Source organism: Choloepus didactylus, chromosome 24, assembly GCF_015220235.1.
Source record: "Choloepus didactylus isolate mChoDid1 chromosome 24, mChoDid1.pri, whole genome shotgun sequence".
Taxonomy (NCBI): Eukaryota; Metazoa; Chordata; class Mammalia; order Pilosa; family Megalonychidae; genus Choloepus; species Choloepus didactylus.
The window spans coordinates 16,179,569-16,206,063 of NC_051330.1; the positions used below are offsets into that span (position 1 = coordinate 16,179,569).

A 26,495-nucleotide genomic window follows, 5' to 3' on the forward strand; every position below is an offset into this window, starting at 1 on the left:
ATACAAAGAAGGCAGAAGAAATAAAATGACTCATGAGGCAAGTAAGAAAAGGCAGCACAAACAGAACAGCAGAATCTAAAGCAGAAATGAATACTGATCCTCACTGAGCCAGTCAGTCAAAGATGGAATGGTCACCAGGAGACTGCTCAAATGCACCCTCAATTCAACCTATGTGGACCTGTACTCAAGAAATCACATTGATTTCCTAGAACAAACACATCAGTGACCACACTTCCCTCCTTGTGACTATCTTTGGTTTACATTTCCGTTCTTTCACCACATATAAACCCGCTTCTAAAGGGATTGTGTGATTAGTATTACAGTCCCAAAACAGTATCTGTGAAAATATATGCCTCTTAAGACCCTGCAGGTCCCCACCAAGCCTGATAAATTCAAGTCTGTTCTACTCTTAAGAGGACTTAGATTCTGCTTCTTGTTAAATATAACCAAGGGGGTTTACTCTAAGGCTTGGTTTCTCAAACCTCAGTACTACCGACATTTTGGGTGGGTAATTTTTTGTGGGAGGCTGTCCTGTGCATTGCAGAATCTATACAAGCATCCCTGGCCTCTCCCCTCCCAACCATGACAATCAACTATGTTTCCAGACAATGTCAAATGTCCCCTAGGAGAACCCCTGCTCTAAGAGTAACCAGCCTTTGGGAGAGAGCACCTAATAAATATGACCGATTGTAATTTTAAAATAAACATTTAAATGTGTAGGAGAAATATGAGCAAATTGGGAGTGAGGCTGAGAGTGAGGAAGTCATGTCCTACCAGAAGAGTTTTCCAGCCTGTGCTTCTCCTCCCCGTATGTAATGAGTTATTTCTTTGGTGAAATTCCATTCTTCTTCCAACAGATTTTTTAAACTATGGGATGCCTGAGGTAACTGCTGTAGCATTTGGATCCAGCTTCTCATGTAATCAAAATATACCTTAAAATAAAAAAATGTAGACATTTCAGAGCAGAATTCAGCAACTCACAACTCTCACCTATATTGCCATGACAGCTATGAACCAAAGGGGAAGGCGAAAGAGAGACTGTTAAAACGTGCAATGCTGAGAAACAAGGTTGTTCACTATTGGTTAGCTGAACATCTAAATGAAGATATTTTTAAAGTACACAATTCAGCTCTTCGGCAACTTAATACATTATTCATAACCCCTCCAAATTTTAAGAAAACTAAAATGATCATGATGTACAGAAAAGCACAATAAAGAAAGTTTTAAAAAATTCAAAATAAAGGCTTCCAGAAATTTTCATTATTAATATATTACAACTCATTCCTTTAAGAGGCTGGGATATTTGTTTGTTAGAATTATACATACTGTAACTTTAGAGAGTATTTCATGTGCAGAGAGAGATGAGGAAATGAGCACATTTCTTCCCACCATCCCAACCCCATATCCCGATTTTTATGATAAAATTTTTACATTTTCAAGGTTTCAGATATACACATTAAGATTTATAACCAAATTATCCAATTGTTCTGAAGTGGGGTTCATGCCCACAAGTCCTATTACAACAGCTTCCTTATTCCCAAATTCTTATTCTCTGTTGGTTAGTAAGGTTACTGTCGAGTACTTTTTTTCAAGACAGGTTCACAATTGCTATACTACAAAAAATCTACCCTCTATGACCATTTTACTTAAAGGCTAACTTGACTGGGTATAAAATATTTGCGTCACAAGCTCTCTCCCTCCAAACTTTTAAGATGTGAATTTACTACCTTCTAACAACTGAGTATCCAGCCTCGTGTCCCACTGCCACCACTCCCCCACACTTTGAAAGTGACCTGCTTTCTCTGCTTAGATATTCATAGGATTCTTTCTCTGTTCTTGGATGTCACTTATTTCACCAGGTTCAGTCTTAAGTGTTCACTATTTGGAAAAACTTTTTCTGAGATCCAGTAATAACTTTCAATAAGCAATTTCATATCTTTTGTTTATTTCAAGAACATTTTCTTCTGTTATATCTTGGAAGGCTTTTGGGTCCTCCATCATCCCCAGGCTGTGCAGCATGAATCTGCAGTCCTGAGTCCATTATGAAAATAGCCATGCACGTGGACCCAATGATTTACGAGTCTGCCATCTTCTTCTCCATATGAAACAAGTCTCTTAAATATCAGGCACAGAATCGCCTCTTACTTTTTCAAGTGCTCCCCCATATCCTTGACTGCCTTGAAACCTGGATTTCTCCTGAAGACACCACTTCCCCCTTAAGCCCTGTCAAGGGACAACTGTTTCATTACAACCTCAAGGTCTGCAAATGGTCAATATATTCTTGCTTCCCACTGCTACTTTCAAAGCACTACTCACACACATTCTTAGTTTAAAACAAAACAAAACAAAACAAAACACCTAACTCTCCTCCTTTAAGATTGAGGTCATCAGCCAAGGGAAGAGATGTTTATTTGGTGCAGGCTCTATATTTCCTAACAATATAACTCCTACAGTCAGTTTGTTCAAACACCACAATTACATGGAACTTTGACTAGGAAGTTAGGTATGGTAGGTGTGAATAGGTTAGAGTGAAATAGCGACACATCCCAAAGTAATTTGGACAGAGAATAAAAATATGTATGCAGGGCCCTCCTGAAGAGCTGGGGGAAAATCAGAAGTGCTGGACTTCCTCACCTGGACTGTTGCTGATGTTCTCACAAACATAGAGGACAGACGGCTTGGTATGCTGAGCCCTCTATCTTGGGGCTTGCCTTTATGAAGCTCGTTATTGCAAAGGAGAGGCTAAACCTGCTTATAATTGTGCCTAAGAGCCTCCCCAAGTACCTCTTTGTTGCTCAGATGTGTCCCTCTCTCTCTAACTAAGCCACCTTGGCAGGTGATCTCACCAGGGGTGTAAATCTCTCCGGCAATGCAGGATATGGCTCCCAGGGATGAATCTGGACCCAGCATCGAGGGATTGAGAACATCTTCTTGACCAAAAGGAGGATGTGAAATGAAATGAAATAAAGCCTCAGTGGCTGAGAGATTCCAAATGGAGTCAAGAGGTCACTCTGGTGGGCATTCTTATGCACTACATAGACAACACTTTCTAGGTTTTAATGTACTGGAATAGCTAGAAGTAAATACCTGAAACTACCAAACTCAACCCAGTAGCCTTGACTCTTGAAGATGACTGTATAACAATGTAGCTTACAAGGGGTGACAGTGTGATTGAGAAAACCTTGTGGATTGCACTCCCTTCACCCAGTGTTCAGATGGATGAGTAGAAAAATGGGGACAAAAACTAAATGAAAAATAGGGTGGGATGGGGGGGATGATTTGGGTGTTCTTTTTTACTTTTATTTTTTATTCTTACTCTGATTCTTTCTGGTGTAAGGAAAATGTTCAAAAATAGATTGGGATGATGGATGCATAATTGTATGATGGTGCTGTGAACGGTTGCCTGCACACCATGGATGACTGTATGGTCTGTGAATATATCTCAATAAAACTGAATTTAATTAACAAAAAAAAAAAGATTGAGGTCATCAGAAGAACCGTCATCTTTCCCTTCTGTACTGTCATCTACTGAGTCCCAGTTACCTGCATTAGGCTGAGACCTCATTTGTTAGACTTTGACACCCGACTTAAGTCTTCTTTGCATCCCAGGCTCAGCCTACATGGTGTGTGAATTCATAGCCATGTGGATGACCCATCTAACACCCTTTCAGTTCAGCCCCTTGATCATCTTTATTTCCAGTGACTTTTCTCCACTTCTAAATTTCATCTTGGGCTGTGTCATTATAACTACTCCATCCCCACAAAATCACCAAATACCCTAGTGCTAAAACCCCTTTCTCCTTGTAGCATACTTGTTCACTACTCCTGTTACCACGATTCCCATAGCCTTATCTGAACTCCAGTCCACTGATTCCTCTCTTTCTCCAATCTACTATCCCACCTCCTGCCCACACCCCCTCCCCCGCTTTCCTCCTTATTCAATTTAGAGTCCATGGGTTTATCATTTTAACAGCACTCTGTCAGTATGCTAAATTCCCCTGTCACATCCTACTGTGCCACTCCTCACTGCCTTATCACCTCATCCATCTGTCAAAATCCCAAAACTAGATAAGCCCAAATATCTCAGTCTCCATGCCCACACTCACGAAGCTGAGATCCAGGAGAAAGTCTCATGACAGAGAAGAATGGTTATTCTCCCCAATCACAATCACTAAGTACATGGCCTACAGCATTTCTTGTAATAATATTTATAGCTCTACTCAACTCATTTTTCTTTTCTCTACAACCACTAGTTCAAAACTTCTCCATTTTCCTTAAAACCACCCATTCTCAGCAGACGATCTCACCTCTTTTACCAAAAAAAAAAAAAAAGGAAGTCATAAGATATAAAATTTTTCATTTTCCCGGTACCAAAAATACAAACCTAAATCCTGTCACATTCTGCCGTCCTTCCCTTTTACAGTAGAGAAGCTAACCTGCCTCCTAATTCCAACGCTTGTGTTTTGGAACCCATGTCCTCATGGCTGCCTGAGGAAACCCACTCTCTATTTTCCCTTTTCTCTCAAATATGTTTATCTCTTTTCCTTTAATTACATCATCTCCAAAAGCTTTCCAAATGGTCTCAGGTCTCTTCAACTTAACCCTCACTGAACCCATAAACTTCAACATTCTCCTAAACTGCACAAGCTGAACATCCAGCAGCCACTCTCAAGACTTCCCCCATATCCAGCCACTGAGTCCTGCCAATTTCAAATCCTAAATTTCTTTTGAATCTTTATACTTCTTTCTATAAATATATATCATACCACTCTAAATCCAAAGACTATCAGATGTACTACTGAAATAGCCTCTAATGGTTCTTTACGTATCCACTCTGGACCCCTCCAATCTGTTCAAATTGCAGCCAGAATGATCCCTTCAAAATGCTTTCTTTGGAAACTTCGTTCCTGCCATGCTCCCTCCCACCACAGGGAATTTGCAGATGCTGCCATCTCTGTCAGAAAGTTTGCTTCTTTATATATATTTTTTAATTTAAAAAGCAGAGAAGCAGAAAGAAAAATATACTAACAAATATCACCCATAATGAACATGTTAATATTTTGTCATATTTGTTTTGGGTATTTTTTCAATAAGAACTAATACATCATAAAGTTAATTACTCCTTTGTTTCTCTCTTTTGTCCTATTTCTTTCCTTCCCCCCAGAAGCAACAATTATGAATTTAGTATGTTACCTTTTAGTTTATATGCTTTTTATTATATATATGCTATACAGCATTGTTTTGTGTAAGTTTTTAAAATTTCCATAAATTGGATCATAATATGCATGTCAACCTTCAGATAAATTCCCATGCCCCTTCTATAAGACTATTAGTATCTATAAGACTTTGTGCCTCTCCTTTATAGCACTTTTCATAGTTTCAATTGCATGTTTGTATGATTATTTAATTAATAACCACTTTCCCATTATTCTTAAATTCTGAGTTTATACTCATTGAATCCACAGTACGTAGCATGATGCCTCAATACAGTAGATACCTGATGTGTTGTGAAATGAAAAACTGAGTTTTTTAACTGCTCCTTTTTTATTATTCTAAAAGAACATGAATTACACATATGCTTGCTTTCCCTGTGTGTCTTCTACAACTACCATATCTTATTATTTCCACTTTTTACTCTTTTTCAATTTTTTATGTGATTTCCTTGAGTCTGTCTATCACAAGTTCCTACATCATATATTCTGTTCATTCTTTTGGTTATTCTGAGGCTAGGATCAAGGGCAACAACCTGTGATAGCTCACAGCTCAATTTAAGTGTGTTTGCCTCAAAGGCTCACCAAGTCTATTAAATTTCTTTTGCCCTACATGCATAAGCACCTCAATTTTTCTTTGCAAACAGAAAGACAATAAAACACAGAGTAAAGTCCCTTAAGTCAAGACTCTCTGTACCGTAACATGGTAGTCACTGATTCTCCTACCTCTTTTAACCTAGCATTCATTCAAAGTCTTCCTGGCTAACAGGTTACATAACAGACAATAAAAATGCCTCTACATATGCTCCTTCTGTCTTGCAGATCTGCAGTCTATAACAGGACATCTAAGGAGACATCTCTTACTTCTCTCATGAACTTCTCATACTCCTAGATATCACAGTTCTAATTAATCACTGAATGGGCCCCCCATGTCTAAGGAAGATATATTTAGAGCTTTGTGCCCATATTCATTTTAATCTAAATTTCAAGGCAAATAATTAATAGTTTTGTTTTGCTTTGTTTTGAATTTGGGAGGTAAGGGATGGATAGTGTGGCAATTCTCTCCTTTACCAAACATAGAAATTTTTCATTACTTGTCATTCTTTTTGCCAGTTTTGGTAGGTTTCAAGAGAAGGGTGTGGTGGTAAACATCACTTGATGCCAACCCAATAGCCATTCTCTTCTTCCCTTCCTTCTTAAGAAAAACTCTGATTTTGTTTGGGCTCCCTCAGTCCACAAGCCATGCCCTTGCCCTGATCCTTCTAGGGCACTATGGTACACAATTTTAAAACCATTTATAATTTCTAGTTTCTTCATCTATGAAATTATAGGGATTACACTAAGGAAGATTATGTAGCAAAGCCAAAAGGATCAGAGTATTTCTAAAGCAATATACCTACAATTGTTATTGTTTCCTATATCATTTCAACAACCTGTCACTTTATATAATCAACTCTGCATTTGAATCTATTAATATGTATTTACAATATAGTAACACTCTAGCAGTCATTATGAAAAACAAAATAATTTTAAGACATAACCCCTGACTTATTTTAATCTAATTAGGGAAACTGAGAACAAAGAGGTGGTAAATCATTAAGTGTTACATAGGATAGCTCTAATTATAACTGCTCTAAGAGAAGGTATAAATAAATGTAGGCTAAAATTGTTTTAAAAATCAGATAAAGCTTCCTAGAGAAAAACTAGAGCTTGAAAAAAGTAGGTCTTAAATGGGCAGAGAAGAAGGACAAAGGCTGTTCCTAGCAGGAAAGAACAGCCTGAGCAACGGTAAAGAGACTGGACAACATAGGGTAAGTACAGTGCAAGTGCAAAGACCGAGGGCCTCTTTTTAGGATGAAATAAAAATAAGTCTGCTCCTACCAAATCAAGCTATTTATAATTTCTAGTTGTGCCAGGTTCCTCTGCGAACTCTTAACTCATTCTTTAAGATTCATCTTCCTCATGGCAAGCATTTCCTGGACATCCCCAGACTAATGTGGTCTCCCATCTCTACTGCCTTTAGGCATCTCAGGCATAATTCTACCCTAGACCTCAAGGCACTATGGTTGAATTATCTACTCTGCCCAGTCCCCACTGGCCATGAGTTTCTTATTGTCCCAAATTGTATTCTCAGAGCCTACCACATCCCAGGTACTTAAAAAATTGCTGTTGACAGAAGACGAGATAAAATGGCATGGGATTTCAATTTTATTCTGGGCCATTCTGCTATAAGATACACTAACCAACCCTATGAAGTAGGAGTAAAATTCGCCAAAATTTCTAACTTGAAAGCAACTGAGTATTAAAAATGAAGATTTAGGAGAATCAAATAACCTAATACCAGATGAAAAGAATCAGGTTAAAAGATCACCATCCACACCACATACATGCATGTGTGTGCGTGCACACACACACAGACACATAAAATAACTTTCTCCCCACTGTTCCTTACCATCAACATTTTATGGAGATCCTCGTCAAAGGCGTCTATGTTGCAGTCAGTCTTCTCCAAGTCATCTAAAACCTCATGCAGCATGAACTGGTAGTACTGCTTCATCAAAAGGCCACCCTTGAGGACCTCTTTACATTCTCTTACCAGCTATAAGGAAATGATCACAAGTTCTATTATTTCACAAACCTTTACCAAATCATTTGTCGAACTTGACACATACACACTTAATACTCAAATAAACTAAAAAAAAAAAAAAAAAAATGGAAACTTGCCTCTGAAAAACCTAAATTATTTCCCAGCATCTTTGCCAGTTTATTTTTTATAAATATTTTAATAGTCTCAACTGAGTAAAAACAAAACAGTGAAAATTAAGAAGTATTTAATATTACAGCAATAATACACAGAGAAAATACCATATAGGCAACCACTGATATGCTAAACTATATTCTCCTAAAAATAAATTTCTATAGAAAATAAATTCCATGGATTAAGACAAATTTCTCTACTAATTTACACTGTAACAAATTTGAATAAAACCGGCAATATTTTGCCAAAAATATAATAAAATATTCAAATATATATCTATATACCAGAGAGAATGGCTGCCTCCAAAATAATTTAGCATAGTTTATCTACTGTGATTTGTAGTCTCCACTGTGATAAAACTCCAATAATTACAAAAACAACAACAAAAAGAACTGTGATGGAAAACAAACAAACAAAAAAACCCAAGATTAATCTGATGAAATTAAGTGGAAGTCAAGGAACAAAACACAGCAATAAGATGGGCAGAACAGCAATATATGGGTCGAGTAGGAAATGTTATAAAGAAGGAAAGGAGTTTAAAATAAGATGACATGTAAGGTTCCTTCCATTAATAATATTCTAAGCCTTAATAACATTATAGGACATAATACCCTCAAAACTCCAATCAACAGGGACTATCCAAGACCATACAGTTGTAATAGTATTAATACACATTAGTCAAGACACAAAGGGAATTCCACCACTGCTATCAGGAAAGTAAACTGGCACAAGCTTTCTAGAATTTAAAAAGCATGACAATAATTTACTTTTATGATTTCATACTGAAGAAATAATCAGAGATGAAGACTAAGATTTATAAATAAATTACTAATCATGGTATTATTTAAAACAATAAGAGATAAACTAAATAATGATGCATGTATATAGTAGAACACTATTACAGCAATGTAAAACCTTGTTTCTGAAAAATACTTAAAGAAGAGGGAAAGACATCACAATATAGTATTTATATATTTACTTGTATGTGTGGGAAATACATATGTACAGGAAAACAAATGGATGGAAATACACTAAAATGTTATGGTGGTTATCTCTGAGTGGCAGGATAATGGTGATTTTTATTTTTATCTGCATCCTATACGTACTTCCCAAATTTTATAAATTAAGCATGGATTACTTTTATAAGCATTAAGCCACCACCATAAAATATTTTAAAAATAATTATCTATAGTAAAAGGGCTATATCTATAGTTAAGTCTATTAAAAAGGGTACTGCTCAGATTATATAGGCAAATTCCTGTATTTAAAATGTCACCAGGTATGTAACTGAATCTCTGAATGCATTTAGGCCAAAATTTCTATTTTCTTCTTACTCTTGGTAATACTACCTTAATCCAGGTATGCCTTTTATGTTTCAAAGTATTTAACATTAATTACTAAATAATCCTCATAGTAACTCCATCAGGCAAATAATAAACTCCTTGTTTATCAGGATATATTCCTGAAGTATTCGTTCTGTGGGAAAGGGAAATGAAAAGTATTTTATCAAATCTTCCTAAGTAACAGCTGCAGTATGGGTGACAAGTAGAAGCAGGGCCAAAGCAGATGGCAGGAGGATAACCAGAAACAAAATGGTTATGTAAAGGAAGCAAAACTGAAGTCAAAATAGAGCTCTGATGGTTGCTGGAGGGAAACTGATGTTATGTAAAGGAGATGAAGGAGCCCATTTACAACAGACCTCCACCAATCACTCTACTCCACTAACCAGTCTACTCCACATCTAATTAAACAAACAAATATACACAGAAACCTATCTTGTGCGTATGTCATAACTCTAGTCACCTCTCCTTCCTTACCCTACACTCATCACCTTATGCCTCACCCTGTCATTCACAGAGCCACGTAGCCCCAGCCCCCAATCCCTATGGGATATACATGTGCCTTTTACAAAACACCTACCAAACACTCTTTTTGCAAAATCTGAAAATTTTATTATTATATAGAGTTGTTATGGGTTGAAATGTGTAACCCAAAAACTGTATGTTGAAGTCCCAATCCTCAGTACCTCAGAATGTGACATTATTTGGAAACAGGATCGCTACAGACAGAATTAGGTAAGCCAAATGGGGTCATACAAGAGTAGGCGGGTCCTTAATCCCATATGACTGGTGTCCTGGACACAGAGACAGACAGGAGAGAAGGCCAGGCGATGACCTAGGCAGAGACTGAAGCCCAAGGATTGCTGGCAAACCACCAGGAGCTAGGAAGAGGCAAGGAAAGATTCTCCCCTACAGATGTCAGACTTCCAGCCTACAGAACTGTGAGACAATAAATTTTTGTTTTAAGCCATCCAGTATATGGTACTTTCTTATGGCAGCCATAGGAAAGTAAGATAATTGTGAATGCCGATATGATAATATCACAAAGCATAAATACAGACACTCTTCAGCACTCACTGCTTCCAGAATTCCTGTTTCCCATGGAATATCAAACACCCTATAAAATCCCATCCAAAACTAACAACAATTAAGAAATCAGAAGTTATCATTACTGCTTAAACCACACAACTGCATAAGCAAGCAAAAAGTTTCAACGTGTCCTCTCTGTATGCTCCTAAGAGCATACATATAGCTCTAATAGGACACAAATAAATGAATTTGGGAATTATATCTCCGATGAATGAATTATAAGTTTCCATTCTTCAGAGACTGATATTAAGAAGATATAGAGGGTCATATCATCACCTCTTATTTTGATACCCTTTTGGAACAAGGAAATGGATGGCAGAAAGGTTGAATCACAATGTTATTTGAAGACCACAAGAACATTTTGTATTACCCTAAACAGAGTAGCTTAAAAATGATAACATAGACTTATTTTTAGGATTTGCAACAATTAGAAAAAAAAAATCTTCATAATAAAATATATAAGCCTATAGAATAATAAAATAATTGCTAAATATTTTTCAAGCCTTTGACACAAACCTGCTTAATACTCAACAGAGATGGTTCCCCAGCAGGTCTCTGTTCCAATCTTAATTTCAGACACTCATGTATAACATTAAGAAGGACTCGACAGAGGACCAAGAAGGCAGGTTCAAACGATGGTAAATCCATAGATCTGAGCTCTTCCCATGATACAGTGCTGCATTTTTGCTCAGAGGAAGGTGGTGAACTTGACAACTGCACATAGTCTGAACCCCACATGGGATCTGGAAATTCTGAAAACTATAATAAAAATTAAACAAAGATTAAAGAGACTGTCCTAAATTTGTCGTTATAAACTATTATTCTCTGTAATTTGCTGACAAATCTAAAAAATTACAATTTCACAGGAAAAATATCCTTAGAATAATTCATCATTTTCAATATAGACCCCAAAAGTTCTGGTAGTGTTAGAAAACCATACCAGGAACTAAAATCAAACTGCAATATTTTTATCAAAAAAAAGCATACTATAAAAAGAATCAACTTTAACATTTTTCATAATGAAAAAATTAGAACCCTTTATTTCAAAGGTTAAACACTGTATTCTGCCACTAACTCTAGTTTGAGAAAACCACAAAATTAGTAAAATTTGAGAAAAGTTACAAAATCAGATAATAATTCACCTAAACAGCCATTTATGTAAATAAAAAAACTAGTGGGTTCAACCAATTCTTTTTTCCTTTAATTCTCTTGAATGATGTGGATGGAAAAAAACAAAACAATTCACACAATTGACCTGGCTGGCACCACCCAAATATCCATTATTTAATGTTTCCCAGGAATTCTAGTATTGTTCACCTTTCTTATAGTCATCCACTACATTCCCTATTCTTTTCCACATAAAATAGGGAATATGAAGCTTTTCCACTCTTAAATTAACTCCAGCACCATATTCAAACACCTTGCCTTCTCCTTTGAGAAAACAGACCATCAAAACTTGAAAACGTCAACTTTTCTTCAACTTAAAAAGTCACTAATGGTAGCTATTCTGCTATGCAAATTTATCTTCCATATCATTTAGTGAGTTCTTAACTGTTTTCCCCATGGTCTTATCCTACTGTACTTCAATTACTATTGCTAACGTTTCTGTCTCTCCCACTAGATCATGGTTGCTTTAAAGCAAAAGCAGGCATCCATACCTTAAGGCTCGATTTGTGTGGACCCCTATGTCTAGAACTTCCAGAACACCTTATACCTAACACCTGAACTGTAAAGAATATGCTCTATTTTTTATGGTGACTCTCACCTGGCTAAGGATGGTCCACTGTTCCTGTGAGTGCCTCACATTTCCAACTGACAGTCTGGCCCCTGTATAAATGCCCATACATGGTCTTCCACAAGTTCTCCCTCTTCCTTGAGCCATACATGCAGACATATAACAAGTCTTAACAGTTGCCTCTTAAATATTTTTCAAATCCATTTTCTCCTCTATACTCTGCCTTAATTCACATTTGCTATTCAATTGCTTTTCCTGATTCCAACATTTTAAGCCACTGAACTTATGATGCCCCCAAAGTGATTTTGTTCTAAAAGGCTCATCTTATGCATTCTATTTTAAAATGTTTCACTGCCAATCATAAGTAATGGGCACCTTTATTTGGCCTAACAGTCTGGTCTCCAAATAGATCTTGATCCTTATCTCCAACTACCTCCTCCTTTTCCTTTACCCATAAACCTCTCACATTTCCCTAACATCAACACACATGCCTCCGTGCTTTTGCATATATTAATACTTTTTTATTATCAGAGGTTATTCCTACTGGTAATACCCTCCCTCTCCCTGGTGAACTTGTACATATATTTTGGAAAAAGCTCAGATGCTTTCAAAACTTTCTGTGATTGTCTCAGATCACAAATGTAATGTCTCCCCTTCCTCTCAATATTTGTGCCTCACAAATGATTGCATGGTTGTATTTATCATGCTTTATGCTTTTGTGCTATTTTACTATTTGATTTCCCTGTCAGACCATTAGCTTCATGAAAAAGAAGAACCCTGTTATCTCTAGTTAACTATGAATCTCCAACACATGGCTCAGTACCTAGCACATGACAGGTACTAAGCAATTGTTTGATGAATAAATTAACAGGTAAACAGTCCTAGGAAAGTGCCAGTGTCTCTTCTGTGGGTAATGATGATCCAACACTGAAGAGAACATATGACTAGATCAAACTCTGTTATTAAACTCTGTGTCCTCAGATTTGTTATTGTACTACTTGATGACAATGGTGGTATTTTAGTGATAGGCAGACAAGCAGATGCTTTAAAAGTGGGTGCTTTGATTATTTTTTAAATCATATTTACACAGTTGGCTAACAGAAATATATTAATGACAAAAATCAGGACTATGCTGTCTTCTCAGATAATATAAAATTCCTAACAACACTACATGAATGATTCACAAATATCTGGGAGGAAAAAACATTTCTTTTGCTCCTTAAAATCTAGACACTGAATTACAGTAATATATAACCTGACATCAAACAAGTAAAATGTTACCATATAACCACTCAAATAATGGTAATCTCTATCAGCAATAAGGAAAACAAGATTAACTTGTCCTTTCATGTTCAACATATGTTTTTGTTTTAAATTAATACACACTTTGGTTTCCAATAACAGGCAAGAATTTCTAAATAGCAGCATAATTCAAAAAATGATTACTGTGATAAATGTGGCCAGGGTTAAGACATATCTGCTTAAAAGCTTTAGGCAAGATAAATGCTTTTTCTTCTGGTAAGAAGAATGACATCAGATAAAATGTTTACTTAAAGCTCTATAAAATTCAGATAACTTTCTATGATACAATTCTAAAGAATTATTTTGGCATTTTCTACAGTCCCAGCCCGTTAACCATCTGCTACAGGCTCACTGGGAAAGGCAACAATCCCTAACCTCTCAACAGTAGCAAGACAGCAGAGCCTGAGAGACCTCAATAGCCAGACCTCTAGAGTCACAAAGGAAGTTCACCCCTGCTGGTGGTGCTTGGTACATCAGTACATGTCCAGACAAAAAGGAACAGACATTAAAAAATTACTGAGCACTTCCAACAAACTTGCAGTTTTAATGAAGGAAATTAAGTGCAGAATTAGAACAGCTGGCATCGATTAAAATTGATTAATGTAGGAAATAGGAGAGAATCACAAACAACCCTCTAATAAAAATTCTCATTAAAATTCTCAGAAATAAAACAAACGAGGATTTCAATGGAGGTGGTGAAGACAGAATGAACACTGTCAAAAATTAAATTAATAATTTAGAAATGAAGTGCAGAAATTATCATTATAATCCAAAACAAAAGGAAAAAGGAAGAGAAATTTTGAGTAAAAAATAAGGGTCACAGAAGACATATCTAGAATCTCTCACATAAGAATAGAGGCTCTAGAAAGAAGAAAAGGAAAACATGGAGGAGATTTTGTCCCATCAACATATCATCCATATATGAAGAAGAAGAAAGAAAGACTTCTTTGAAAAGGCAAAAACTCAAAGTACAATTCACTTATCTTCTCATAAAATAAAAAATAAAAACTACTTAAAAAAACATGGCAGATCTAGTCAAATGAAAACTGAACCAGAATAAAGATCTCAAGATAGGGGAAAGAATACCTAAGGCAAGCAGTAGTAAAACTTACAGGTTTATACATCTAAATAGGTGATGATAATTTGGTTATGGACTATAATGCAAGTTCTAGAAAGGCATATTTGAAACACAAAACAAAAAAAAAACATACTATAAGAACAAGAAAATTGGATCTTAAATTCCATATTATTTATGTTGTTTTTTTATTAACTTTATTTAAAAAAAAAATTTCCAAACAAAACAAGGCAAAGGAATAGGAAAAATAAATATCCTGAAATTATTTAAATAAAACACAGAGAGTCGGGAAAGGGGCAATAGGGTGCAAGAATGGCCTATTTGCTATCATTTCATCCCAGTAAGAAAGATAGGAATCAATATTATGTAAAATCCATGATGAATTCAGCCAAACTGGGAAGACTCAATAATCTAAAGACATTAATACAAATATGTAATTGTAATCATAATCCAAATGGCATTTTGTGTGGCTGTGACAAATTCATAATAAAGTCCATATGGAAGAAAGTAATATGCAAAAATAAAAAGTCTAGAAATTTTTTAAAAGAAACAATGATCAGGGAGAATTGCCTTACAAAATATGAAGCCTTACTAGCAAAGCTAATGTATTTGAAATAGAATAGTATTGGCACAGTAATATGCAAACAGATCACAGACCAGAGATACATACCAATTACGTGTGATAACTTAGTATATTAAAAAGGGGGACAACAGTTCAAGATGTTAGAAAATAATGGATTATTCAATGAATGCTATAGACAATTAAAGGAAAGATAATTATACATAAAAAGAGATTCCAAATATACTAAAACCTACACATAGCACCTTATATTAGGTTAAGCTATATACAATTGCTATTTTAGTTGGTCAAAAATGATCAAATATTGGCAATTTAGTACAGCTCAACCAAATAAAAGGAATTCTGGGAACACAGGTTTTGAATTTCCCATAAAAACAGAGCAACTATGACAGCAAAATCAAAACTCTATCAGAAATAGCTACAATAAAACTAGAGACAAGGCATATTCCTAAACCCCAAAGTAAAAGCAGGTGACAAAAAGCAATGAACAGTTCCAAGACTCATATGACATCAGTATTTGTGCAAGGAAAGCAGAGAGAATTAATAGGGTGTCTTATGGGCCTAAAGGGTAAGTTCCAAAATAACCAATGACTATTCAATAAAAAGCTCATTGTACCTATTTGAGGATTTCAGTGTAATTGGGAGGGATTCTGGCACAAATTCGAGAGTGAGTTTAAGAGGTCTGGGATTCTCAGTATAGAAGAAAGGAAATGAAATACAGACTGAATCTGAAGACACAAAGTGAAAAACAAAACTCCTGAATTTGAATGGGAAGTATTGGTGTGAACTTGTGATAACACTGTGTGTGCCTGTGTGTTGTGTGTGTGTGTGCTCTACTTCCGACCACTGAAGAGAACTAAAGGATAACTGACCATTTCAGTAGCAATGAGCAATGCTAGTGCCCAGACTATGGTCTTGAAATGCCATTTTCCAATAAAAGGAAGCATGGCTCCTTGAAGATATATCTGATTTTCAATCTGGAATAGGAAATGTACAGTACAGGTCTAGAAGAGTTGCTACACAAGATAGCAAGGAAGCTATCAAAGACTCAGGTTGTGAACAAAGGACTCAAGCTAACTTGAATATATCCACACTGGCCAAAGATGGGACAATGGGAATATCAATTACAATAATGACTTCAGTGGATTCAAACATATCAAATATGTTTAAATTCATGAGTTAAAAAATGATATTAATTAAAAAAAACACTAACTGATCATCACTGAAGAATGCTAGTGAGCTAACTCATTATTCTGAAAGAATCAAAACCAAGCACACTTATCCTGCCTTTCCTTTCCAAACTATTCTACTAGGTAACCAAATAGTGGATGAGGAAAGCAATAGCTAATAAATGAAGATAATAATGAAGAAGCTAATAAATGAAGAAGTGAGCGATTAAATAACCATCACTTTTTAAACATTTAATGAATTAAGTCATTTAACAAATGATCATCAACAACTACTAATATCACAAAAGGAGAAAGTCAGAGATTATATGTGTCTTGATGGGAAAACACAATGAAATAGTGTTACACAATCAACTGACTAATCAATAAATAAATCCTGAATCTGATCATGCCACTATATCTTACAGTCCATTCATAAAGAACGCAGAAAAAAAAGAAACATGTTAAACAACAATTGGGGGTACAATAGGCAAAATTCATATGTTCAATTCATATGTTTAAGAAAACAGAAAACATATAGGCAAATGTGTATTTGCTTCTTAGCTCATCACTCACTCAATTTAAAAGTTTATGTAATTTTACTTATGTAATCAGACAGCTGATGACTGGAACAAATAAAAAGTTAACTCTAATAACTATATTAATAAACACTAATCTTAAAAGTGTGTGGTGCAGAGTAACGTAGCCCAACTGTTGTTTCCAGCGGGCTGGCTCAGAACTGCACTGGTGCTGCTCTGGCTGCATATGAAGCTCCTCGGGGGTTTGTTAAACATGTGAATGCTCATGTCTTTCCCTTGGGCGCTTCAGATTTACCCTACAAACAGGGCAGAAGTATGTGAACTTTTCAAAGTTCCCCGGGTAATGCTGATGTGCATTCAGGTTTGAAAAACCATTAGCACAGTTTAGAGTGTGATATCTCAGAGTCCTGGGTTTGAATCTCTGCTCCACCAAGCTTTACCTCTGTGATTTGGGAAAAGTTAATCTACTATCCCTAAACCACTTCCCTTATCTGTAAAATGTAGAAATAACAGTACCACTTCATATGGTATGTTGGCAAATGGTAAGCACTCAAATGGTAGCTGTTGTCATTACATATTTCCTACTTGCAACATTTTTTATTCGTTCTGAATATAAATGGCAATCTTTTCAGGGTTACTTAAGATTACAGGAAAAAATTGGCATAATTATTGTTAGAACCCAAAGATAAACAATATTCCATTGGTCACTAAATTTATAGTAATTACATGATCATTTCTAACTCAAAAGAAAGTAATAAAGAAAGTAACAATCTTCCTAGAATTGGAGACAACATGTATGGCAATAAGCAGCCTAAGTCAGACAGTTACAATATTTTTGTACATTACTTTAAAATATAAATTTTCACTTTGTCTTTCTTTTCTGAGAATATGTAGATTTTATAAAGGAAAGTGAAAAAGAAGGAACATAAAATAACCATATCACAACCTATGACTCAAATATTTTATGAGTATTTAAAACAAATGCACAAAATCCATAGAACTGTACATAGAGAGTAATCTTTAGAGTATACAAATTAAAATAAAATCAACCAGGGTATTAGGAGATCCCAGGATAGAATTCAGACTGTGATAAATGAATCTAATTGTATGCTAACTTGAAGAGGGGACCTATCTAGGTAACTCTGGAAAATGATGTTTTGACTATATACTGGAAGACGAACAACAAAAAGAACTGTATATAAACACTGTACTCTAATTGCTAAGTTTGTTTCTCACAGTAGTACTGGTTAGCAATTCTGAAACATTACATGTGTATTTTACATGTATATATATACTTTACATATATACTAGGGCTGAACAAATAAGTAAATAAATCCTCCTCCCCTTGAGTGTGGGCTGTGCTTAGTGAGTCACTTCCAAAGAAGAGAGTACAGAAAGGAGACGATGGTAGCTTGTGGAGAAATCTAGTAGATACTACCCGGCCAAAAGATCGAGGTTAACAGAACCAGGGATAAAGTGATGCCATGAGAAGGGCACTTCAACTCTGTGGTATTCATCCCTAAACCCACAAACCCAGTTTAATCATAAGAAAATATGAGACGCTCCAAATTCAGTGATATTCTCCAAACCATCAAGGTCATGGAAAACTAAAAAGGAAAGAGAAACTTTCACAGATCAGAAGACACTAAGAAAGTATAACTAAATGCAACATGGTATCACTGGATGGATCCTGGAACAGAAAAAGGACATTAGTAGAAAAATTGGGAAATTCTGAATAACATCTAAAGTTTATTGAACAGTATTGTGCCAGTGTTAATATATTAGTTTTGACAAATGTACCAGGGCTAGGTTAAGATGTCAACATTAGGAGGGGCTGGATGAAGTACATATGGGAACACTGTATCATCTTTTAAAGTTTTCTGTAAATCTCTTACATATGTTTACATGGTCTCTTGTTTTATTTTTTAAGCTAAAATTGAATTGTAAATAATATTACAAAATCCACACTTAGTTGCAGTAACTGATAGTAAGGACACCCTGGAAACTACTAGACTGCTGAGCTGCTTCCCACTAAAACCTGTTGTGGACAGAAACTGCAGTTAATTATACTGTGAGCCAGTGACTGTATACTTCTGAAGCTTTGTATGGTTTGTGAATATATCTCAATAAAATTACGTAAAAAAAACTATAAATATAAGAAAGTTTTTGCATGAACTAGAACAAACGAACGTCACCATTACAAGGTGTTGATAACAGATAGTAGGGTAGTATATGGGAAAAGCACAATTAATGCAAACTAAGGACTATTAAAAAACAAAAAACAAAAAACCTAGGATCATTTCTGAGTTCAAAAAAAAAGCTTCCTCTTATTTTTTAACTCTCACATTATGTTGTCCTTGCTGCCCAAAGCTTAGGCTGGTATTAGTTCAGCTACATAACATGTAAATTTATTTCACTTGGTAGTCTGAGACTCACTGGTTTAAAGCATTGTTTATATAGATAAGTATATTTAATATCCCAAACAATTGTCTTTCAAGTGAACTGTAGAAAATAACTCATCCTGTTAATCAAGGATGACCTAAGTAATTAGAAATATTTCTTGAGGAAAAAAACTTACAAAAGTTAGACAGCTATTATTTTATAATTTTGAACAAACCATTAAGGCTACTTATGATATTCATATTATTAAACCAAATTGTCAATTGTTTTTAGAATCACTAGTAACAATTTTTTAAATTTAAAGATTTTGAAATATAATAGAATTTTAGAGGAAAAACAGTTTTATAAAGCATGCTTACAAGCAAAAGGGAATTAAATATAAGATCATGTTATTTGTAAACAGTACTTACAAGTAATTTAATCACAAGGAATAAAAATATAAAGACAGACAAGAAAAATCAAATATCAAAAGTATATTCCTTTACTACAAATCTCTTAAATATATTCATTACTGTTGCCACAAACACCGTAAAAACAGAGCAAAAAAGATGTCCCTAACAAATAAGAATGAAAAAATAAAACAGACTTCAAACTTAAAAGAGATATGCTGCTTAAAATGTATGATCATTTGTGAGAGATTAAAAGGTAAAACACATTTAAAAAATAAAAATATACAAGTCTACTCCATAGTGACTTAAAGTTAGTTTCAAGGGAGAAAAAAAATTAACAAAACCTGTAAAAAAGATAATAGTTAATATTTGACTTGTATAGCAGTTTACCATTGATACAAATATTCTTTCAAGCCTCACAACCCTGTGAGGTAGATGGTATTATTATTATACCCCTTCTACAGAAAAGAAGACTTCAGATCAAAAAGATGAAGTCACTCATGTGGTTAGACTTCAGAGGCCACAAAAAGAAATGGAACCTAATTATTTGACTTTAAAACTCTGGTTTTTTCTCTGACACACTTAGTAAAAAAGCTAAAATAAAACAAACCCAGAGGGGCACATATGTATATTTATATACATGAACATACATATGCTTCCCTTATAGAAATTAGGTTCCTGAAAGTAGGAATAAAAATAGTGTCATTTTCCCATTGAGTTAATTATAATTTCAGAGCTTTGTCTTTTGTCAGTAGGGATTAATCTCCAATATAGAAGAATTCTTACCTTAGCTTTCCATTTCCCTTCCACTGTTTTGACAAGCACTTAATATTTTAAAACCAAAATTTAGAACAATAGGGGTTTCCATAGTTCGATTTTTTTTGAAAAGCAAACGTTCTACAGATAATTCAAATAAACAGTTTTTAATTCGTATGTTTTAAGAACTGAGTTTGTATTGAAGAAAACCTCTTCAATTAAATCTCAATTGTCCAAACCAAAGGAATACAACTTTGTCAGGAATTCAAAAGTAGGGGAAACCTGGCACAGTCTTTTTCAACTATAAGTTCTAATAAAATACAGTGCACTTGTTCTCAATCTTTTTCTTACTCTAGCACACTGATCCACAAAGCCCTCCCATTAGTAGCAGGAGTCTGGGAGGGATAATTTGGAGGAGGGCATGTAAACAGTTTAAAGGTCCTGACGTGCCTCTCCACGTGCCTTCACCACAGAAGCCCCTCTACTCTCCTGCAGAGAAGAGGAAAGACCGCCAGGGCTTCTGCATCCACATTACTTCAGAAACAGTGCTTCGAAATAAAAATTAAACATCAACTCTGTTCTGCCTACATGTATCCTTGATGATACAAACTGAACTTTTCCAACCAAAAACTTAGACCAAAATCCTTATTACATGTGAAGTACAGGACAAATCCTTACTACATATCTATAGTTTTGCTCTACATATTTTGAAATCTGTATTATAATAAAATTTAATTATAACATAATCACTCATGGACTAAAAGGAAAAATTAATTTGCTCTAAAAAGAAGTTACTCTTCAAAGAAAAGTATATATAAAAGTTTATTTTAAAAATACATAATCAAAATAATACCCAAAGTAAAGTAACCTCTTAAAGTATAGCTTTTAAGATACTGATTCCTCTTCTAAACATGTGAATGCTTGACCTTTCCCCTGCAAACATTCATGATCTGGCCATCAAATTAAAAAAACAATCTCATCAGCTCAGGTTCTCTTCAGATAGGAAACACTAACTTCTGTGCCTTCTCTTCTACCATTTCTGATACCAAGGCAAGCCAGAATTATATAGTAAATTCAAGTTCAAAAAAAAAAAACATATACACACACACACACATTCTCTTTCACACAAACTTATGTATGAATATAGTTACTAAAATTCAGAATCGCAGATTATCACAGGTAGAAGGAATCTAGGAAATCTGGGTACTTTTACTTTTAGTCAGATGAATGAACATACACACTCACTAGAGCAGAAAAATTGCTGGCACTTTGCTAAACTCTCAAAAACAATATCTTCTTTTCTAATGTTACCATTCTTAGCAAGGAATTTCTGAGATACCAAACTATCAAAACCAAAATTGTATAACCACTTTCACTTGAGTGGACACATTCCTCTCATGAAAATCTTCACCTATTGAAACACTGAGTAACAAGGCTTCCCTTAAATTTCTATCACACAGGCTAAACACATTTAATCTTGCCAAACAGTGAATACCTTTTTACTTTGATCATTCTTACATTTCTCTACAATTCACCTCTCTTTAAAACACATGACCAAAACTGGACAAGCTACTCAAAAAAAGGGAGTAAGCTACTTCAAAGAATAGAGAAAGAAATACATCCGTGACCTTGGATGCCATATCCATTTAAAAATATTTTAGCATCATGTTGACTTTTTTACTGACTCACATTCAGTTTGTGGTCAATCATGATTGCAGCTTTCTTACTTCTTTATTTATACCTACCCTGTCTTCCTCCATCCTATATTTACCTAGTTGGTTGGACTTCTTCCCCTCCATACACCATCTTGCATTTAATTCACTAAATTTCATACAGTTTCATAGATCCATTTCCCTATTTATCACTAATTTACAGAAATGTTTAAATATGCAATTTACAACTACCATTATGCCTAAAAATATGAGTATGAAAAATACATAATAATTAAAACAATATTCACTGTAATTTATAATAAATAATGGAATTAAGGACAGCATAACTGCATTAATCCCTACCAGAAACCTACCTCCACTGGATGATCACTCTTTACCAACGCTACACGTGCCCTTTGCAGGGAACCGTCCATTAGCTTGTGAAGTCTTAAAATTAACTTTCTCAACCCCATCTGCTTCAGTGCTTTGTCCACAAATGGTCTATAAATAGAAGTCAGACAATGTCTACCAAGGCCTGCTTCTGTACTAAAGTCTGGTGTTCCCCAGCCAGCAGAATCCTCCTCAGATTCAAGCCTTTCAAACTTCTTTGATAAATAGTCCCGTGACTGAATGTCAAAACTGTTCTCAGTGGGCTGTCTGATCTTTTGTACACTAAGATCAGAGATTTGCTCTTCTTCACTTTCATCCATACTACTTTCCAACTCTTTTAATTCTCCTTCTGTGTCATCTCCCTCATCTTCTGGTTCATTGCCTTTGGATGGTCGAGGAGAAGGGATTTCAAACACTGGCCAGCCAATGTCTGATAAATTTTTGATGCCCAAAACAGTGCCCATAATCCTTAATTTCTGATTTAAGTCTTTTGTGATGTTTAACCACAAGCAGAGTGCCTGCACCCTGTCCTGGAAGTCTTTTGCAGCATATTTTTCATAGTCCTTTTGAAGAGCCTGCAACGATGGATAAAGTGCTTCTATGTACTCTAGCAGCTCCATTATCCGTTTTACCTGCTCAAATGAGACCCGCTGGCGTTGGAGATGATCGTGATATGTTGAGTAACCCACAATCTTTGCTCTATGGGGGGCTTTGCACTGACCTTCTATTGAAGTACCATTAAAACTACCTCCATTTCTGACAAAAGAAAAGCTCCCATAATTAACTTTAAAAGTAAGAATTTCATTGATAATATCTGGGATGGCTTGGCGGGCTGTATATAAAAAGAGGTCCTGGTCATTAATGCTCCGTCCTGCATGCCAAGCTTGCAGCTCTAACCAGATCAGTTCATTGGATCGGTTAAACCAGAAAGCAGATGTATTTTCTTGTCCTCTTTGCTCTCTGTCCTTCTTCTTTGAGACTGAGGTAAGTTTTAGCAAAAGTCGTAATGTTTCAAAAAACTTTAAACGATCTGCTGGACAGTCAGTCCTAGAAGTCTGGCGTGCAGTTCTGGCTATAGGCATGGGCACAGATACCGGAAGCTTAGCGTTGCTACAGCCAAGGCTGAGGTAAGGCTTATTGAGATCCACATCTGGAATTGATTTTTTTGGCAAAGACCCGCCCACTGAGTCCAACATGAATGAGCACTGAACATTTTTTTTATGATCTCGCTCTGTTGTTCTAAGAGTCGCCCGAGCCTTTTTCTCATGCTTATAGCTGTATTCTTCCACATTCTCCATTGCTTTTCCAGTGTCTTTATGTTGGGGCTGATTTGGTGCATTCATTTTTTCTATTAAAAAAAAAACATTTCAATAATTACATTACTCTAAAATATGAAGCTATTTTAAATACTCTCAATAAAACTGACATTCACATGCACTTATATTTTCAGGATGTTACTGGAAAAGAAAAAACTATACCATATCTGGGAAATCAAAATAATAAAAAAATATACATAACACTTCCCTTTAAATTTTCAAAAAGATTTTGTCCATTTTCTTTGTAAATATTATACTTACGATATTCTCTTACAATCATCACTATTAACCAGATATTAGCTCTTTACCTTTGCACTACATTTGATCAAATGTCCAAAAGCAATTGCCTACAATTCAAAGAGGAACAGACAGTATGGTACATCTGACACAAATACTGGACTACTGGATTTCTATCTTTGCCATTACCTAAATGTGTTAAATTGGAATAAATCATTTAAAGAAAACATTTGCAAAATGAAGTAGACTGATGAAAGAATCCTTAAGGCACTTTCTTATTTTAAAATTATATTACCAAATAACCCACAAGATTTTTCTCATAAAAAATCTGAAAGTCAGCTGATAAAAATGTAAATTTTAATTCATTCTACGCCATTTCTTGTCACCAACATATGAGCAGTAACATTATAAATTTAACAGTAATAAAATCGAAGACATATATATAGAGAGAGAGAAAGAGAGAGTAACTGTATAATTTGCGTAGTCTGTTACCTGGCACATAAAATCATTCAAAATTAGTGCAAAGAAAGTAAACATCATATTTTTCCTTCAAACAATTGTAAAAAAGTTCTATTAATTTTATTCCAAGCTTTGAAACAATACATATATGTATGCATATATACATGTACATGCACATAGTTCCCTTTTAGTTTTGACATTTTTGACACTAGTAACCCTTCTATCCTCTCAAGAGTCTTTCATTCTATTGCTTCCTCAACACCACTGTCTCCAGGTTCTCTTCTTGTTCCTTAAGTCACTCCCTTTCATATTCCCTCCTTGGAACTTATTTCATATTCACTTCTTTTCATAGTCCCTCCTTGGAACTTATTCCATCGAATGTCAATGCTTCTCAAAGTTCCAACCTAAGATCTTCTTCCCTGGGTGGTCTCACCTACTTCTACTTCATATATTAATGATGCCCAAAACTCTACATAACACCATTCCCAATTGCTTCTCTCTGCTCCAGAGAAATTTATTTCATTGAATCTTGGACATATGATTTTTTCACAATTTAACATCTCTGAACTGAGAATTCATTTATAATCAATAGTGTTGTGAATACGTTTTAGGAATATTGTGCTGGTGCTGCTGAGTTCGCAAATAACAAATATGTTGAACAGCTTTTTAATGGATAAAGGGAAGTTTCTGGAAGAATTGTGAGGAGCTTGATAGAAAAAGCCTAGACTGCTTTGAAGAGACTGTTGGTAGAAATACGGTCTCTAAAGATACTTCTGATGAGGGCTTGAACAGAAATGATGAATGTGTTTTTGCAACCTGGCAGGTAGGCGATCCTTGTTTTAAAGTGGCATAGAATTTGGCAAAATTGAGTCCTGGTGTTGGATGGAAGGCAGAATTTGAAAGCGACAACCTGGAATATTTAGCTGATGAGATCTCCAAGCAAAATATAGAAGTAGCCTGGCTTCTCCTTACAGCTTATAGTAAACTGTGACAGGACAGAGATAAACTTAGAACTGAACTCTTGGGTACAAAGAAACCAGAAACTGATAATTTGGAGAATTCTGGGCTTCCAAAAAGTGAGACCCCAGAAGCTACAGCCCAACGTGAGGATTTAACCAAACAGAACCCAGCCACCATTTCAGTACAAGCCAGGATTGGAGATGGAATTATCCAGAAAGGATTTGTGGAAAGTTCTATTGTCTGACAGCTTTGACCTCTGTGTGCTTCATGCAAAGCCAACAGAACTTTTGTGAGATCTTTATAGATGGAGCTGCTGCCTGTCTGGACTGGAGGAGACAGACAAGGAACAAACTGAAGGAAAAATTTCTTCAAAGATAGAGCCACAGAGGTTGAGGTCTGCAGTCAAGAGGTCTTGGGCTGGGAGAGCAGAGTGGCCCACACACATGGAAAGGGTGAGTTTGCCCAGGAGGTCGAGGGTGGGCCTTCCACCTTAATGTTCAGGAAAGGTGTTGCCATCTCAGGCCTCAAAGAGGCTGGAGCACATTCCCAGGGGACTGGGGAGAGCCTGGCCCCCACCCCACTGTTCTGAAGGGATTGAGTATGTGCCCCAGAGATGGAAGAGAATCTGGGTGCTGCCCCAATGTTTGAGGAGGGTGGGTCCAAAAAAGTGGTCTCCCCAATGTGTGGATATGTTGGAGCACTTAAACCAGCATTTGGAGAGAAAAGGGCTGCTACAAAAGCGTTTGGAAAGGGTTGGACACCCGCTTTCTCAAGCCCCAAGGATACAACGTCTTCTGTTAATGACTCTCAGACTTTGAAATCTAATGGAGTTTGCCCTGCGGGTTTTAGGAATTGTTTTGGTCCCTTAAACCCTATTTTTCCTTTCAGTTTCTCCTTATGGCAATGGGAATGTTTAACTTAGTTCTAAGTTTCACAGGTCCACAGCCAGAGGGGAATTTTGCTTTTGGACAGACCACACCTGTAACTGATTTGATGGGATCTTGTACTTACCTACTGTAACTGAAATGATTTAAGTTTTTGTGATATTGTGATAGGATGAATGCACTTTGTATTTGGAAAGAATATGTTTTTCTGGTGTCCAGGGGTTGGAATGTGTTTGTATATTTATGTCCCCCAGAAAA

General features: G+C 35.6%; 1 protein-coding gene across 1 annotated transcript in view; it reads right to left on the reverse strand.

Moving 5' to 3' along the window:
* MAP3K4 (mitogen-activated protein kinase kinase kinase 4) overlaps positions 1–26,495 on the reverse strand; it is a 138,063-nt gene that overhangs the window by 45,371 nt on the left and 66,197 nt on the right. Inside the window, 4 exon segments of the mRNA XM_037817631.1 lie at positions 775–932; positions 7,663–7,809; positions 10,914–11,156; positions 22,366–23,729. Coding sequence (XP_037673559.1) covers positions 775–932; positions 7,663–7,809; positions 10,914–11,156; positions 22,366–23,729 — 1,912 coding nt within the window.